Source organism: Globicephala melas, chromosome 4 (genome assembly GCF_963455315.2).
Source record: "Globicephala melas chromosome 4, mGloMel1.2, whole genome shotgun sequence".
In the NCBI taxonomy this organism is placed as follows: Eukaryota; Metazoa; Chordata; class Mammalia; order Artiodactyla; family Delphinidae; genus Globicephala; species Globicephala melas.
The window spans coordinates 4,682,419-4,694,903 of NC_083317.1; the positions used below are offsets into that span (position 1 = coordinate 4,682,419).

The 12,485-nt window shown below is 45.8% G+C and overlaps 1 protein-coding gene across 2 annotated transcripts in view; it reads left to right on the forward strand.

Annotated features, from left to right (window-relative positions):
• Positions 1-902: 902 nt before the first annotated feature.
• DSCAM (DS cell adhesion molecule) overlaps positions 903-12,485 on the forward strand; it is a 752,061-nt gene continuing 740,478 nt past the window's right edge. Inside the window, exon 1 of one of the 2 annotated variants that reach the window (XM_030835449.2) lies at positions 903-1,038. In XM_030835449.2, coding sequence (XP_030691309.1) covers positions 996-1,038 — 43 coding nt within the window. In that variant the 5' untranslated portion in view covers positions 903-995. Of the gene's footprint in view, positions 1,051-12,485 lie in introns of both variants that reach the window. The other variant, XM_060297784.1, reaches the window with a different exon arrangement.

Sequence of the window (12,485 nt, forward strand, 5' to 3'; positions counted from 1 at the left end):
TTGCCTATGTTTGCAGTCTACCATGTATTTGAGATAATTAAAAATTAGACCGTGAAACCATAGAGATCTTTATAGTAGCAGCAGGATTTGGAAGTTGCATTTCTCTCTAGGCAAATGAACTGGACTTTTATGACAGTAAATACGAAAGCTAAATCCAGCTGCACATTTTATTAAAACTGCTGCCCTTTCCTGGTCACCTCAGCTTATCTGGCAACCTTCTGGAATAGTCACCCCTGGCCATAATCTTATTAGCAACCGGCAAGAAAATAACTAAAAATAATGGGCTGTTGAAATGATTATTTAAACCTCGAAGAAGTGCATCCCGATGACTGTGCGTGGCTGTGAGGTGCCTGCGCTCTCTCCGGTCCTGCCTCCAGTTCGGTTCCACTTCTCGGCTGCTGCTTTAAGACTGCAGAGCGCCCCAGCGGCCAGAGGCAGGGGAGGGGGTCCCCGCTCGCCTCCGCTCCGCTCGCTCCTCGCCCGCCCGCCCGCCCGCCTCCCAGCCAGGGAAGGTTAGCGAGGGATCAATGTGATTCGGGCCGCAGGAGAGGAAAGATGAGCCTGCCCGCCCGCCTGCTGCCTGGCTGCGGAGGCTGACGGCCGACGCACCGGAGGCCGCTTGCTGCGCAGTCGGGGCGCCGGGCGCCCGGGATGAGCTCACGCCCGCGTCTGCGGCTCCGTCCACCTGCCGACCTGCCGGCGGCCCCCTGAGCTGACGGCGCACCTGGGCTGCAGCCCCGCCGGCCCGCTCTGGCCGCAGCGTTGGGCGCGGCGCCCGGGAGCAGGTGTGCAGGAGCGCGGTGCGCGGCGAGCGCAGCCCTCGCCCCGGAGCCCGGCCGCGCCGCGTGCCCGGGCGGCTCGGCAGCAGCGGCGGCGGCGGCGGCGGCGGCGGGCGGGCGGCGGCCCCCGGGCGGGTGTAGAGCGAGCGGAGCCGGGCGGAGCGCGGGGGGCGAGGCCGGCGCGGCGCTCGCGGGAGGCCGGGGAGCAGCAGGGGCATGTGGATACTGGCTCTCTCCTTGTTCCAGAGCTTCGCGAATGGTGAGCCTTTCGGTTTGTGATGAATTTCATTTCTTGTATTGACTGGAGTGTGGGGGGATTGGATGCATGGGTGAAGTCTTTCCCTTTTCCTCCTCCATCTGGGTTGAAATTTGCAGGCTTTTATGTTTTAAAAATCTTATTTATATTTCTTCGGGGAGGAGAGGAGGCAGTGAAGAGAGGACGGGTGAAAAATTGCTCTGTAATCATTTAAAGGCGCTTACCTAGCAAGGTGACAGCTCCGAGCTAACTCCTGTACTAGATAGCTACCTCATTCAGAATAAACCAGGTTTGCTGAGAGGAAGAGAGACGGAAAGATCGCCAGTTTGACACACCACAGACTGCAAGGGACATGACATTCCAAGTGAAGGCAGGTGGAGGGGTCAGTTAAGAGCGTCTGCCTTTAGATTCAAAGCTTTTTGAGCTTTTAAAACATGTGCTTTAATTCTGCTGCAGTTCATCTCCAGCAGCACGAAAAGCCTTTAAGAAAGATCTGTCCTTCTACCACCACCACCCCGCTTCTTGGTACTACAGAATCCCCACAGCCATTTATGTAAAAATATGCACTGTAGGCACTGATAAGCATTACATCATCTGAAATGTTGACAGATTCTTTAAAACACCTGTATACTTGTAGAAATGAAATCAGTGACTATTGCAAATAGCATTCCTTTCCTCATGTCCATCCAATATTATATCTTGAAATGCTTTCTTCCCGGGTATTTGAAAAGCTATTTCTCTTGACTGAGTCAGATCCAATTAGTAAGTGTGACTGCACCTTTGGTTGCCTGTCACCGCGTAAATATGAACTCGCATGTATGAATGGCTTCCTCTCAGCTGGGAATGAGAGGAAATTGTCATCATTTGGCATTGCCTGGGAGTAGCTACAGCTTAAATTCCCATTTCAAATTTCGGAACACAAATCTGCATAAAATGTATGACTTGCTGACAGTTAAAATTAAACCATTAAGCAGAATCCCCTACCCAGGAGGGAGGGAGGGGGAGAGAGAGAAAGGAAGGAAATCTAGCCCTTACGAGAAAATACCAGAAGCCAAGGGGAGGCTGTAAGATTTTCCTGGAAGATGCACAGGGCAGCTCTGAGTGTTAGCTGCATATTCTTTGCCTACCAAGATAGTGCTTAAAGAATCAACACACCGACAGGCCAGAGGAAATGCATAAACTTTGTAAAATTTAAAAAAAAAAAAAAAGATGACTAAGGAAAGGTAACACTGCAAGAAGGAAATCCTGAAATTAACATGAAAATGATACTTTGCTCTCTAATATAACCTAAAGCAAAGTGTTCAAAACTTTCATTTTGAGATTTCCTAGCAGGAAAGAATTGCAACAAGTTCTGACGTGACACCCATCTTTCCCAGAGGGCACTATACCTCTTCTGCAGCCTCGCGGGAATTTACCTTGGGGGATAGATCTGCTTTAGCTAATGTGTGGTGATGCATCAGGAAAGTCGGCCCTTTATGCTGCTCTGCTAATGTGAACTCAGAGAAAATGTAAAAATGCTCACATACGTGTTCCAGCGCCACAAAGCATTGACGGCCTGTCTCACCTGTCAGGGCGTACATCTCTGGGCTTCTCAGAAGGACCTGGGTTATGGGATGAAACGTAATTTCCACCCTATTGGGAAGTATGTATTTCAGGATGAGGAAAGAGGTCGTGCTTCTGATTGTCAGTCAATTGGTATCTGTTTTACAGTTTCATAGATATATATGACAGAAATAGGTCTGGTACAGTCTCTGAAACACAGATGCTAAAATGTGTGACTATTTTTTTTTTTGAATCAGTTTTACTAAAATAATCATGATAGTCATATATAGTGAGAAAATTGTATAAAACCTCAAATAATCTACTCTGTGGAAAATCCGTGCCAAGGCTATGTATGTGCATTTATACTGAGTCCTAGAGCATATTATCTTCTTATACCTTTTTCGGGACCCTTAAAATTGATTGATAACCACCACTACTGATACTATAATGAATACAGGTAGATTTCACAATATGAGATATAGACTGTACATGCAAATGAATATTTTACTTTGCTGTATTACGTGTTCTGATCCCATCTACCAGAAGGATATGGAATCTCATGTAAAAATGGCCCTCTCTTTATATGATGAAGCATTTAAAAAAAAAAAAAAGGCCTGACTGTAGAGCTTTGGCTTCTTTTCATTTGTGGGGGGAACTCGCTGTAAAGAGTTTTCAAGGAGTGATGTTCAGGGCATACTGTGGAAAGGATCATAAAATAGATAGTCATGTCAAAATAAAATAAGAGTCCAGTTTGGAATGATGCCTGTTTATAGGACCATATTTCAAAAATGTGAAATTAAATGGTTCTTACCTATCTGAATGAGACTTGAAGAAAATGGAGAGATTTTTTTTTCAACCATGTCATATTTTGGTCTACCTTAATTTTGAAAAATTCCTGAATGTGTATGATAAAAAAATCTATGAATTCTAATAGCTACACTGACTATTGCTAGGCCTGAAACATCAAAACGTCTGACATGATAAAAAATATATAATTGTAAAAAATGATGCAGTTTGATATCTTGGGGTACTCATAAAATAAGAAGCCCACAATGTATCTGCATTTTAACGGTAGACAACAGCGTTTTTCCTACTGATGTAATGGGATGTACATTTATTTCTTAATGAAAGCATGGTTGCTGGACAGGCTGCAGACAGGATTCAGGGTAAAACACAGAAGTCAGAGAACAGTCCCTTCATGGGCTGAATCCTTGAATGAATTGCCTCACCTGATCAGGTGCAGTCATCACGTCTAAAAGCAGTCAGCTTGTCCTGCAATGTTCTGGAAATACTCTCAGGGAGCTTCAGTTACTGTGCAAGGGAATGGGGGTCCCTCTATGTGCAGATATGTCTCACAGCCTTTCCTTGGGATGGAAACACACTGCATTGTGTTTTATCACAATTTCTTTGGGCTTGAACTCTGATGAGAATACTCTAGTTTACAATTCTTGTTAAGAGCATAGGTGGGCTTAATGAGCAGATTTATTCTATCTAATACATTTTTGTTAGCATCCTTGATTTCTGTTGTTATGTACACAGAGGTCCCTGACATCATCCTTTCCTGAGCCGTGCAATTCTGGGCTTTGCCGCTTTGCCATTTTCAGGGAGCTTGTGGAGCTTAGAGAGGGCGGGTGTTGGGAGAGAGAAGGGTGCTCGTCAAAAAGAAAGTGGGCCGCGCAGCACCTTCCTGCATCCCCTGTCATCTCCACAGGGAATTACGTACCGCAAACTTATATTTTATTTAAATTTAGGAGCAGACATTTATGAGTGCAAATGCAGCTTCAGGGTTTTAAGGTGATCTTTATTTAATTCATGGAAATATGTGGAAGTAAAAAAAAAATGTTATCAGGTGACTAATTTCAGGGCTTGCTCCTCACTTCTCCCTCTCCTATTTTTATTAAGGAGATTTAAATTCCACCCCAGAATTATAGAGTTCATAAAAATTTTCTAGGTCTCTTAAGCTTGGGTGCCCCTACAAGATGCCCCGTGTAGGAAAACAAAATGCCATGCAGACCTTTATTAAATGCCAGCCGATCCTTCTCCACTCCTTACTCTCTCCTGAATGCCACTTTGGTGTGCCCGCAGTTTGTTGCTGTGCGTCAGTGACTCACTGGGCAGAACTGGTCCAATACAGCACGCTGATAGGGGAAAATAATTGTGACCAAGAAAAAAAAAAAGCCAATCTAAATCCCTGATTCCTGGACCTCCATGTAGCTGTCAAAGTGTTTTATCACTGATGTGTCTGGGATGAGATGCAATGAGTATTTCATGAAGAGACTCAATGCAATGGGCATCGAAACTCCATGTAAAGGAGAGAGAAAAAACCAGGGAAGGTCATTTTATAAAGACCTAAGAACACTGCAGGAGACTGGAAATTTATGTTTGAAAAATAAAACGATGGATTTCTCCGTGGATGCATTTACAAAACGATGGCATCCAAATTTCACAAAATTAGCCGAATCCTACGGCTGAGATTATGAATGCGCCTCGTAAATAATTAACAGGCAGTGGTAGCAGGTTAGGTAGGGCGGAGCAGTCGGCAGCGCTTCCAGAGGCGAGCACTCGCGCGTTCTGGGTCCCCTGGTTGTTTGGCGGGGCGGCCGGAGGCCCCGGGCGTTCGCAGGAGGGCGCTGTGTCTGGTTATTTTCTTGGCGCTGCGCTGCCGCGCACGCTGGCTCCCGGGACCAGCTCCATCGGCGGCCTGGGAGATGGTGAGGCGGTGCTATACCTTCACGTCAGTTGTGTCCCTGCCACAGGACACTAGTGGGCGGCAAACCTCACAAGACTGGTGCAGCCAGACTTCACGGGCAGACGAAGTCGCCGCCTCCGAGCAGCGGTGCTCTCTGCGCGGCGCGGCGGCCGGAGGCTCTCCTCCCCGCGGCTTCTTAAGTTCGCCGGGCCCAGCCTCCCGGGTCCCGGAGTTCAGCCCAACAGGAGCCACGAATGCAAAGCCTACGGCCGGCGAGGCAGGGTCCGCCGTCTTTGTTTCCAGTTTTCCCCAGGAGGCCGGTGCTCCCAGCAATCTGTTGCAATCTCGAAGGTGCAGAGAAAGGGAAAGGCGGTGTCCGGGGCTGGAGGGCCCGCGGACCGTGCGTTCGCATCCCACCTTCCCTTCCCACTGGCTGGGGAGCCCGGCCCCGCGGGCGCCACCTCTTGGCGGAGGTGGCTGCTTCGAAGCAGCCCCGCGCCTGATTGGCTGACCTTCCAATGTCATTGCGGGAGGCCCAGCCCGCTTCGCCGCCGCTGCTGGGGATGGGGGTGAGGCTCCGCGCCGCTCCTCTGAGCTCCCCCGTCCATCCCCGCGGCCCGGGACCTCCTCCTGCGCCCCCAGACAAACCGAGCAGCACCTGTTCGCCTGGGCCAGGTGTTAATCCTTCACAGGCCACAGAGCCGGGCACAGAAATTCTCATTTTAAATTCTCATCTTCTCCTGCCCCTCCCCCCCCCATATTTATTACTTTTTTTTCTTTCATGTTTTGAAAATACGAAAACACTCAAAGTTGCGTTTCCCTTGTTGAATTTATGGGTTAAGATGAGGCAGGGGGAACGGAAGGTTCCAGCAGCCCGACTTGTACACACTGCAGTTCTGAATTCCTCGGCCGGTGGCACACCGTCCACCCAGGCGGCAGGAGGGCAGGCGCGCGGATAACCAGTTTTGGGTACAGAGGTTAGACAGCTTCTGATCGGGATATTCGGAAAGACTGGATTCAGAGACCTGCTCGCCGCAGATTAGATTCCTGCATGATCTGCTTCCCTAAAACCTTGGCCACTTCCTTGACAGTGTCTAGAGTAATCTGTAACTCTGTTTATTTGGTGCCTGTTTGGCAGGTGACTGCCTCCCTTACTGGATGGCAAGGTCGGAAGGTGAGGCTCCTGCCATGCCGGGGTGTGTCCTTGGCACAGAGCAAACTGCGGGCCGGGCAGGTGGAAACAGATGTTCACTGACTGACAGAAAGAAGGGACAGGATGATGGGCAGAGCCTTCCTCCCCTCCTTCGCCCCTTCCTCTCTCCCATCTGCCTCTGTCTCCTGCCTCTGTCTTATCCTTCCTTGCCGGGTTAGCTTGTCGTCTGCCCCGTCTCTGATTCTACTGTATAAACCATTGCGAGAAATGCACGTAAGCAGCAGTGTGCATTCCTTGGCCGCTGCCGTCTAGTCTGATGCACTGACTCCATGGCTGTGGAAATGCTCATTTTCTAGAAATGCTTCTGGGGGCATTTTCTTCTCTTTCCCAAAATGGATTCACATTTGGAGTATGTGATGGGACTTCACCACAGTTACGTAACAATGCTATAATTGCTTTAGGTGTTCTTTGTGACTTGGATTGGGTCAAATGTCACAGGAAATAAGTTAATAAATGCATTGGACCCCTTGTTCTCAAGCGTACGCTGCTAACTGGCACGATTTGAAAATCCTATACGAGGTGTAACACCCTGTCGTGTTCTGAAAGCCAGTCAGAAACATCACACCAACACATAAGTTTCCCTAGGGGTTCCTGGGAATTCGTTTCTTCATCAAAGAGCCTCCAAGGATATCAAAACAAAGCTCAGTTCCTTAGGCCTTAATCGTCTTTAAAAAAAATCACATTACTATTTTCTTAAGCATTTTGTTGATTAATGGGTGTCTGTCTCATCATTATCTTTTTTTTCTTATTTTCCAGCAGAACCAATTGTAAAAGTTGGTTCCTTCATCAAAGTAACGTGAAAGGAATATGTTTTACCATTAAAATTGTGATTTGTATCAAATACGAGAATCAAATTAGGTGTCTTGGAGCTTACAGTATTTATCATCGTTTGATTTTTGGAGATCTGTCTTTATTCTATATTGTCAATACTTATTATTTAAAAAAAAATCATTCACTTGGGTTAATTTTTGGTCTTTAAGCTCCCTGGGTTATGGAAATACATATCACGGTGGAACAGAGAGGGATGAATGGAGCTGACCAGATAGACGATGAGATAAGAAGGAGGAAAGAGGCTACTACACAGAGAGACAGAATGACAGGGATTAATGAACCTCGCCTGCATCCCTATTTAAGTTATTTTTACGCAGAAGACAGTGAGTGAGATTTAAGAGTGAGCAAGCAGTCCTATTTATAGAAAGCCATTTTTAAATGCAGCGGCTGGGAAAGCAAAAAAATTGAAAACGTGAGATCACCTCCATACGAAATGCTGGCTTCCCCTACCTCCCCAGGACCATGGAGTTTTTTTTTTTTTTTTTTTTTGGAGGAGAATAAAAGCATAACAGCCCTTGAGGAAATATTGAGAAATCGCTTCGAACTCTGCAGAATATTCTTGAAATGCTCTCAGGGCTTAAGTCCATGTCAGACTTGGGGAGGTGAGGGTGCGGAGCCAGTATCTGTATTATTTGGAAACTGGGCTTCGGTAGGTCTGAACAGAGGAATGAAGTGAAGGGAGCATGTTGAACTTGCAGGGCTGCCACAGATATTTACTTGGCAATAAGCATTGTCCTTCCTGAAGATACTCAACAGCACAGAGTGGGAGGGTGACTCTGCATGCATGTTTAGAGTAGAGCAGTTACTAAGTGTTCACATTTAGGATCTTGTGATTATTATAGTTTCCGCTATAATTAAATTTTGGAGATTTAAAAAATTGTGGCATATGCTCTTCTAATTGGCCGGTCCAGTTGGGATAGGCAGTGTCCCTACAGGCTGCTTGATTGACGTAAATGTTCCTGGACAAAGAAAAATGAACACACTTGCTCTTAGGAATGAAATAGTCTTCTTTCCTAGGACTGCATTTACTCAGTGTAACATTTTGGTTTTACTGGCCCCAAGTGCACCTTATTTTCTGTTAAGGGTAGAATCCTGGACTTTGTATGGAAATGCTGCTGGTGTACAGGCTGCACATCTGAACAAAAGCCAGACCAACCCCAAAGTATGATGCTGTGAAAAGCATTTTCCTTTTATCTTGTGAACAACCATCTATGCAATGGGTTGTTTTGTAGCCAATCTCCTTAGACCGTGGAACAGGCAGGTTTGATGAGGTGGTGGAAGGAGATTTGAACTAATTTATTGCATATTTTGATTCATATGAGCTTTGCCTCTTTTAGTATGAAAATGACGAACCAGGAAGCAGTTTTAAGCTTGACTTTACACAAAACTTAAGCCATTCTTCTTCTTGTCCACTGTGCATAAATACTGAATACAGTGAAGTCAGTTTATAGTTCTTTCTAGATACCTGAATCTCAAATTATTGGATGCTTGTGCAAAACAACAGTGGTAATAACACTCCCAGTGAAGAGACTCTGATGACCTCAGGGTCCCCAGGGGCCTTCGGTATCCTCATGGGACTGAGTGATGGCTATGTTAAGTTGGGGTTAGAACCAGCACGAATGGGTGCATTGGATGCTGACTGAGGTGGCCTGTGTCACACCCTGCGGAGCCATGTCATTTGAAATGGCTGATGGCAATGGACACTCTTACCATTGATTCCTTTTCCTAATATTGAATAAAGCATTGATTTTTCTCACGAGACCTGCTTTTTCACTCATTGCATGGACTTCAGGACAATGGGAGAATTTTTACAATTATATTGTTACGGAAAGGCAAAGCATGAAGATAATTAGAACCACTGCAGTTTGCTGTGTTTTTAAATTTTACTCTTTTTTTTTTCCCTTTATGTAAAGACCTGAGCTCTACTCTGGAAGTTTTTGAGTAGACATACTTTCTCATCAGAGAAACGTGAGATTCATTTCTTCTCTCCACAGTCGCCCCACTGTGGCATAATTTGATCTTGAGTTCCCATAAGACACCGAAAACCCCAAGTCCCAGTCTGCTTAATTACAGTGTTTATTTCTTAATATTGGCTGTAGAGCATTCTTAATAACCGATTTGTAGCTGCCAGCGTAGAAATAACAGTGCTTTGTAATATCACGTGTGAGACTTCAGGGATGAGCTGAAGACCTCAACAACCACAACGTACTTTACTAGTCAAACGAGCACCTCCACGCTGTAGAGAGGGTGCAGTGGTGATTTTTATCACCCCTCCTGGAACTTATCATGGCCAGTTCCTGCAAAGGGTAGCCATTTGTCTGTTTCATTGGCCAGTGAAAAGAAATGTGTGAAACGTATGAAAGGCCCTCTAAGGTACAGAATTCTTCTTTCATAAATGATTCAGGCTGGTAAAGCCAAGGTTAGCAGGGGTCTGTCTGGTGCCTTGACATGGCAGCAGAAAGTGAATAGGATGGTTAATTACCAGACGTGTACATACATATTACGACTCACCCAAATCAATAGCTATTAAATCTTTGGTGGCTACTGTTTTACTATAGGCTTGATGGACATTTACATGTAGAAACGTGGGTAGAAGCATTTTGACCTAGATGTGATCTTGGTATTTGTTTTGGGTAATTACTTTGATCAGTGGTCAGTTCATCTATGTCTTAGGAGATCTCCTATTACCAGCCACAACCCCCCCTGATCTGTAGTCGCAAGAGACCCCTTGGTCTTCCCCCACCCACATGGCCCCATAGCCCCATAGCCCCATCACCCCATCGCTGGGGATGGGAAGGTGAGGATACACTGTAGGCCTCTGTGGTATCAGATGCTTGGAAGCCATGGAAGTTAAGGTTTATGGGAAGACCAAGCGTGGGGAGGGAGGAAGGAGCCACCCCACGTCAGGACAGCAGGAGTGGGAGGGGGAGGAAGGAGGGTGCATGCCGACTGGAGGCCGGTTGTCGATGCCTTGAACCGTGTTCCATCTTACCGTGCCTCCGTCGGCACCTTCCAGTTAAGGATCAGGGCCACTGGTTCTTAAAGCCCAGGTGGGCCGGGTCAGGGAGGAAGAAGCTGGGCATTTCCTGGAAGGCTTTTCCCCTATGAGCCTCTCACAGGAGACTGGATGCTGGCATTGTATTGGGAATGGGCTGTAGCTTGCAGAGCTCCTGAGGTCTAATTCCGACATGTGCCTTTGCCATCTTTTCCCTCCCCCATGGCTCCTTCAGCCTGACCGTGCGCACGGCTCGTGTGATCTTTTATATTGTTCGTTTTATAGTTGCCCAGCTCTGACCACCAGAGGGTCTGGTTCTGCAGCTCTGGGGTATGCATGGCTGAAGTATCTGTATTATTATTCTGATCCAGGTGGCATAAGCCAGCTCTGGATGGAACAAACTTGGAAAGAGGCTGCCCAGCCCCTGGCTGAGTTGAGGTAGAGGGGTCAGACAGTAGCTAGAACGTCAACCCCATAAAGCTTCATGTAGCCCCCAATGCGCTGTTGGGGAGCTCTATACTGAGTAGTGATTTATTGAGAGGGTGTATATATATATATATATATATATATATATATATATATATATATATATATATATATATATATATGCAGGGCTAGGGCTTCATTGAGTGCCACAAGGATTTGGGCAGATTTGGGGAACGTTGGTGGCAGAGGGGCTGGTAACAGGGAAGACCCTGAGTAGAGCGGGGTGCGATCCCAACCAGGGACTGCCAATTTGGATGCTAGTACGTTGAGAATCATCTGTATATATATCTGTACAAATATCTATGCTTATTTGTATCCAAATGTATATAGGTGTGTGTATATACACATACATACACACACGTAATTTTTTCTTATTGTTTTAGCATATTTGATACCCAGGTTTATTGCTAGCACGTGCTTTGCTGTTGGACTTCGGTCCTATTGTGTTTTCTCAAATCGACCCCTTCTTTGCTAGCAACTGGAGTCCTGGCAGAGAAGCCCTCTGAACCTTAATGTCACCACATTCCTCCCAGGCAGAGATCAATAGTGGGAAACTGTTTGGGTTATTATATTGGAAAAGCATAAGAGAGGCACTAGGGCAGAACAGACAGGGCAGGAATACAGGTCTGTTTGCACCTTGAGGTTTTGCCTGGATGCCAACCTGGGAACGTTACACATGTCTTCTTTCCAATATCGGTGCACAAGTTCCTTCCAAAGCCAGGTATAAGGGGCTTGGGGATTGGGTTTACTTGGCCTCTGCACTTTTCTTTTAGGTAAATGACCCCAGGTGGACTGTATTTACATCATACGAAGTATTGTCGTTAATGCTAGGTTGTCATAAACAGAGAAAATGGCATATAAGGACATATATGCATTTTAGGCCTTGTCATATGTATGATAAAATTGAGGACAGTTATGAGTGGTGGAATAATCTTTTCAAAACACCACGTCCTTGATTTTTTGAACTAAAATAGACGTGAACGTGTGCTGGAGAGAGGCCTAAATTCAGAACCTTAAAAATAACTTTTTGTGTCCTGAGATCCTATTTTAGATCATATTAAAAATATCTTTCCCTCCTGGGCATCTGAAACAAGTTAGATGTTATAATCCTTGGGCGATTTTATTGTGATTCACTATAGAAATTATTCTTTCAGAGTGGCTGTTTTGATTTTTAGCTTTAGAAGAAAAATGGTACGAAAGACATTGTGGGCTGACGAAATGTAATTTCTGCTTGCTCATAAGTCCTTGAATTGGGGTAGACGCTATTCCTGTGCAGCAAAGAGCTCCTGCCCCTCTGTTCCTTTAGAAAGCGGGGAGGGCTTTGTGTTCAGAAGTCATAAGCTCCGCCAGAGGGGCTTTGCAGAAGAAGATATTCGTTTAAAATAGCTCACAATTCCTCTCTGATTTGGAGTATTCATGGCCTCTGCCACTTGGACAGACTGCTCTCTCTTAAATTTTGTAGCAGACGAGGGCAGCCTTTTTCCATATGTCCTCCATGGAAAGGTCATAAGTATTTCCACCAGCAAGCTTAATAACCTTTGAGAGATCTGTGAGTGATTGTAGATGGTTAAATACTTTCCTTAGAAAAATAGAAATGAGGGACTGTGGGACTCAAATTTATTATTAGAACAAATCACCTTAACCCACAGAAAATATTTATTGCATACTTTAGTAAGTGTTGAGTACTTTTCCCT